Genomic DNA, 5,669 nt, shown 5'->3' with positions numbered 1-5,669 from the left:
TCTGGGCAGCCTGTGCCAGGGCCTCCCCAGCCTCACAGCGAGGAACTTCCCCGCAACACCCAATTTCAGTGTGAATCCATCCCGTCCTGTCCTGATACGACTCCAAGACCCGCCTTTAACGCAGCTCGGGCTGGTGTGCGTGGGGACGGACGGGACCGGCTGAGAAGTCGCGGAGGTGCTGCAGCCGCGGTGCCGGTGCCGGTGCCGGTGCCGATCCCGATCCCGATCCCGATCCCGATCCCGATCCCCCCCCTTCAGCCGCGCCGGGCGCGGGCGGGGCCGGGGAGGGCGTGGCGCATGCGCGGTGGCGGCGGCGGGCGGTGCCTCACGGGCTGGCGGGAGCCGAGGCCTGGCCATGTCCGACTCGTATTTCCCGGTGAGGCCGGGGCTGGGCATGGAGGAGAATTTCCTCTCGCTGGACGACATCCTCATGTCGCAGGAGAAGCTGCCGGGGCGCGCAGAGAGCGCGCTGCCGCGCCTGGCCGTGTTGCTGGGGCAGGGCGCCGGCAGCGCCGAGTCCGTCCCGGAGGTAACGGGGGAGGGACGCGGGACCGTCGCTCCCGGGAGGGGACGGGGCGCGGGGGGCTCTGCCCCGGGGCCGCCGCCTTGCCTCCACCTCCTGTCGCGCCTCCCAGGCCCGGCCGCCCTCTGTTCGTGGTCACCGCAATGGTGCTCTCCGTTACTTTCTCAAAAGTTATTTTTGCTTTTATTGTATGCGCTTTGCCTGTTTGGTTTATTCCTCTTCTCTTGCTGTTTCATAATCTGACAATTACTAAACCACAGAGCATCAATAAAACGTCCACTTTCTGAGTCTTGCGGTAATAACGCCTCCAAAGTGTGTCTGGTTTATGGTAGAGTCACAAAATACTGTTCTGAGAACAAAATCGACTTTTTGTAATGCTGGGTCTTCATTAATAAAGTTCACTCTCTGTCTTTGGGGCTGCTTCAGGTGTACTTCCATGGCAAGGATAACTTTTGTCTCTCGTTCCTCCAGGGATCAAAGCTGGAAATCCCACTGTGGCTTGCTAAAGGGCTGCATGACAGCAAAAGGAGAATCATCTCTGTGGAACTGCCAAAGATTTACAAGGAAGCCTGGAGGACGGTGTTCAGTGCTGATGCCAATGTGGTTGATCTGCATAAAATGGGGCCCTACTACTATGGATTTGGCTCACAGCTCCTGAATTTTGAGAATCCAGAGAATCCTGAGATAGCTCAGACTATCCTGCAGGCAAGTATCTGAAAATTGGGGTTGCATTTTTCTGTCTTCCTTTTGTTCCCAGTCTTCAGGAAAAATATCCTGGTTTAATCAAAATGACTTCTGGATTGAATATGGATGACCCTCTTGGCAACTGCACAGGCTGGTGCTGGAAGCCTCCAGTGTGCATCCAGGAGTGTAATTATAGCTTGGCATTTCCACACTGTAAATGTGTTTCATAAAATGCTGTAAAACAGGACTAGAGGAGATGTAAGATTATTTAATTGTGCCTGTACTGCAAGGCAGAATTAATTCACCCCTATTGTTTCAATTTTTCTACCCTGTTTTTAAATTCTCTCATGCTGAGACCTCACACTGCTCTGGGCAATCTCTTTTAGTGCCTCTCCAGCCTCACCTTAGGAGGTTTGCTCTGATGTCTGAACCAAAGCCCCTTCCCAGCAATACAAGCTCTGTTCTGTTTGTCTCATACAAAGTAAATGCTGAGGACAGATTCTTCTCTTCCTTCCTGCAGCAGTCCCAGTTCATTTGATATCTCTCTATGGGTCATGCTTCCTAACCTCTGACTGCCCTCACTGTGCACTGCTCCTGTCTCTCCAGTGGATCTGGACAGCATTGCAGTCTCATGCTCAGGACTTTTGCTGATGAAAACAAAATGATTACTTTGTGTGTTTTGTGTGGCTGTGATGCTCTTGGCTCATTGTGGTGCAGCATCTGGTTTGTCATGATGCAGTCACATGGATCTGTGCTTGGTTTGCAGTGCACAGTGAGATGGTACAGATTGCATCTGCAAACAAATAGTTGCCTGACTTTTACATTAAGGCAGAAATAATAAAAACCTTCTCTTAGTCCTGGGTGAATTACATCCCATTGTTTTCACGCCGTATTTCTAATTTGTCAGGATTGCTGTGAATTAAGAGTTCTGCTCCCTGACATGCCTGTAGTCATCCCTTCTCCTTCTGCATGTTGCTTGCTGATTTAATAAGCACAGCTTCTATTCCTTTAGCAAGCTCATTAATTAACATCTCAAACAGTACTTGGTTCCACAGAGACCCCAGTGGAGCTCCACTCAGTGTGTTCTTTCCTCCTGACAGGAGCTGTGGATGATGGCTGTCTCTCCTGACCATCTATGGGTGGTCTTGCTAAATCTTCCAAGAATGCCCCATGACAGATACCCCTCTACTGCTTTTCCTGCCTGTGCAAGGCCTGGCATCCTGCCCTAGCAGGAAACCAGGCTGGGCTCTGGGAGTTTGTTCTTGGCAAGTCCATGATGGCTGTTATTCTTTTATTCTCTTGCAGAAGTTTCTGTATTGCTTATTCTTTCCTGTATGCTTCCAGGAATTGATGCTGATGGATTTATAATTCCTTGGCTCTTCCTTTCTCCCTCTCCATCTCCCCTTCCTCTTTTAAAAGATAGATGTCATCTTTGTTTCTGGACTTCAGTCTTCTTGAGCTTTTAAACATAACCACTAACAGCTCTGAGATCTCTTGAGCCAGGTCTCTAAGTGGGCTGGGATGATTTTTATTGCATTTTTTTTTCCCTTTCTCTGTGCTTTACATTAAGGCTGATGCAGAGAGGCTTTAAAGTGCTGCTGCTTTCTTGGAGCTGTCCACTGAACATGTGCTTTGAGCGTTGAGGAGGTGCCCATGCCTTTCCTTGTCTTTTTTCTTTCTGCTAATGGGCATCTTAGGAAAAAAAGCCACAGCAGAACTCATTACTTATTGACAGAAAAATCAAAGCACATCAGGTTTGATTTCTCTTTAAAAGCAAACAAGAGGGAAATTGTGCTGACTTAAAAACCTGCTCCAAAATATTCTGGGAACTACGAATGGGAAGTCTAACTGTTTGGTGACAAAGCCAAAATGACAGTTATTAATATATAATATATTTATCCTATAAGTTCTGACAGTTCTAAAATCAGCTTCTGAAATAACAAAGCACAGTTTTCAAAGAGTTTTTACCTTTTTTTTTCCCATTCCCAAAAGCAAAGATAGAGGGGAAAATAAAATACCTTAAATATGTCTTGTTGCTTAGCTTTTCAAAATGCTATTTATAAGTTGTAGATTGGTTTGGTTTTTCACCTTTTTCATGGTTAAGTGCTCTTCTAGCAGACTGAATGCTTCTCAGCAGCACTTTGGCTTAACTTCCAGGACATTCACAACTTGCAGCTTGCACGTTCCTGCAGCAGCTGCTGTGGCACGAGATTCATTCCTCCCTCTCTAAAGCAGCGATTGCTTGAGAAGTGAGAGGGAATAGATAATAATTGTATTGTATCCTGTGGCCCCCTCAAGCCTGTTGTGAGGAAGCAGCCAAAATCCAGTTCTGTGTTTGCTTCCCATCCAGTATCAGGCATTGATGTCCCAGCTTGGCATGAAGTGGTTTTGTCTTTGTAGCCAAACTTACCAAGTGCTGTGCTGGTTGCAGCCCCTTGGCTTGCTGTGAACAGGAGCCTAAACCTTTGGCTTTTCAGTTTTGAAAGCTCAGGCCTCCAGGTTTGAGCTGGGGGTGGCTCTGTGTTACTTGTCAGTGACTCTGTTTGTTTTCTTCAGACGTTCATTGCCCGTTTCCGCCGCATCATGGACTCCTCTCAGAACGCCTACAACGAGGACACGTCTGCACTGGTGGCTCGGCTCGATGAGCTGGAGCGGGCTCTCTTTCAAGTGGGCCAGAAAGGGTTAAATGACTTCCAGTGCTGGGAGAAGGGACAGGCTTCTCAAATCACAGCTTCCAGTCTGGTGCAGAACTATGGGAAAAGAAAGCTCACAGAAGTGGATGGTTAAAAACCTGAAGATCATGAACTTACAGTGGGGGACACAGATTTACAGCCTGTTGTAGAAGAGAAAATGTAATCAATTTAGGGAAGGACAGGCTCCCTGTCCAGTAATGGGAATTCTTCTCTGTAACAACTTTGGATTAGACTAGTGAAAATTCTAAAGGCAGAGGGCAAGGGTATAAAAAACAGATCACACCACCAAGTAGCCTTACAAACAGCTACAGCTTACTCGTAGCACTCCTGAGGAGTTGCAGCTAAAGTGTTTGCTAGGTGGCTGAAAGGCTATGAGAGGATGTTCTAAAGGGTAATAAATACTAATTATTGTTCCAAATTGATATTTACAATACCAGATCTGGAAAAAAGTGTAGTTTTTGTATTTCATGTTGCCCTGCCCATTCTAACCTCCTGGAAACAGCTGTTAATTCTATGAACAGTTGTTTCCAGGTTCCCTGTTCTTTAGAGAGCTTCAGTGATGTGGAAAAAATGTGATACAGCACTAATATTTTTTTCATTTCTTACACACTGAGGTGGAACAGGTGCTCTTTGTGAGGCAGGAATGTTTTTCTTTGCTGACTTCTGTACACAGTGCCAGTGCCCTGGAGAGAAATACCTCCTCAAACCCACAGAGCAAGTGGCTGCACAGGTCTCATGCTGCCTTGTCCTCTCTCTCTGTTTTTGGCTCTTGTGACCTTGGTGCTGTGCAGGAAAGAGTGCTCTTGTTTGATGCCTGTGGCTGTTGTGCTTTATGTGTCTCTGATGGGTGTTCTACAGAGGAGGAAACAGAAGGCAGCAAAGAGTAAAGTCCTGGACCAGATCAAAAGCAGAAACTTCAATGGAAACTTTGCCCCGTTATCAACCTTTGAGGTATTTGTTTCTCCATGAGAAATTCTTCTGATTTCTAAATTTGGTTAGTAGAAGGGACAGAGCAAATGAACTGAGTTTCCTTCCTTCTGATCCATCTAAATGAATCTAGGAAAATGATCCTGGTAAATGTCATCCTTGCCAGTAGGAGTGACTGGATTTGGAACTTGCTAAACAGCACACTGGTTATCATCCCATGTGGCTGCCCTTAAACCTGGATCATCTCAAGTCCCATTGGACTGGAGACAGAAGACATGGTTTTCTCTGTAGGACTTAGTTCCTGCAGTTACCAGGATGGTTGTCATTTGGAAGCAGCATTAGACATCCTACAGGTGCTTCTAAGCCTCTCTAGAAGAAGGACCTTGTGGAGAACCTAAGCAGAGGAGCCAGATTCTGATGCTGCTGAGCACTTCCACTTCTTTGGGAATCCCTGGGAGGTGACAGCAAGATCCAGGTCTCAGAGGAGCTGTTACTGGACTTGCAGATGCACCTGGATATTGGATGCTTCAAACAAGACCTTGAGTACAAAGGGCCATTCCTTGGCCAGAGATGCTCAAGCTCAGCCTGTGGGGGTGGCGAGAGGGGATGGTATTGTGCCTTCACAGCTATCGTGGTGCCTCCCCCTCAGCTGCACAGGGCCAGCTGTCCTGCCACAGGAGACTAATTGGGAGCTTGCCTGGCAAAGTATTTCAAGAATGTGCAGGATGAAATGTGAAATGCTGCTGCACTTAATGACTTAATGGCACATAATGGCTTATGCATTTGTCTGTTGTCCATTTCTGGATTTTTATCCTGAATAAATATTTGGCAAGGGAACGCTC

General features: G+C 47.2%; 1 protein-coding gene across 1 annotated transcript; it reads left to right on the top strand.

Annotated features, from left to right (window-relative positions):
- Positions 1-307: 307 nt before the first annotated feature.
- Positions 308-5,669, top strand: GINS3 (GINS complex subunit 3). The gene is made up of 3 exons (XM_032121996.1): positions 308-529; positions 995-1,228; positions 3,764-5,669. The coding sequence occupies exons 1-3, from the start codon at positions 356-358 to the stop codon at positions 3,992-3,994; spliced, it is 639 nt and encodes a 212-aa protein (XP_031977887.1). The 5' UTR covers positions 308-355; the 3' UTR covers positions 3,995-5,669.

The sequence above is a fragment of the Corvus moneduloides genome, chromosome 12 (genome assembly GCF_009650955.1).
Source record: "Corvus moneduloides isolate bCorMon1 chromosome 12, bCorMon1.pri, whole genome shotgun sequence".
NCBI classification, from domain to species: domain Eukaryota; kingdom Metazoa; phylum Chordata; class Aves; order Passeriformes; family Corvidae; genus Corvus; species Corvus moneduloides.
The sequence above is the reverse complement of the archived record's forward strand: the minus strand, read 5'-3'. Positions and strand labels throughout refer to the sequence as shown.

What these genes read in the sequence shown, in the direction of transcription:
- GINS3 (XM_032121996.1), top strand. Translation starts at nt 356, where the DNA reads ATGTCCGACTCGTATTTCCCGGTGAGGCCGGGGCTGGGCATGGAGGAG. An exon ending in GCGCCGAGTCCGTCCCGGAG is followed by an intron (nt 530 to 994) that starts GTAACGGGGGAG and finishes TCGTTCCTCCAG; the next exon opens with GGATCAAAGCTGGAAATCCC. An exon ending in TAGCTCAGACTATCCTGCAG is followed by an intron (nt 1,229 to 3,763) that starts GCAAGTATCTGA and finishes TGTTTTCTTCAG; the next exon opens with ACGTTCATTGCCCGTTTCCG.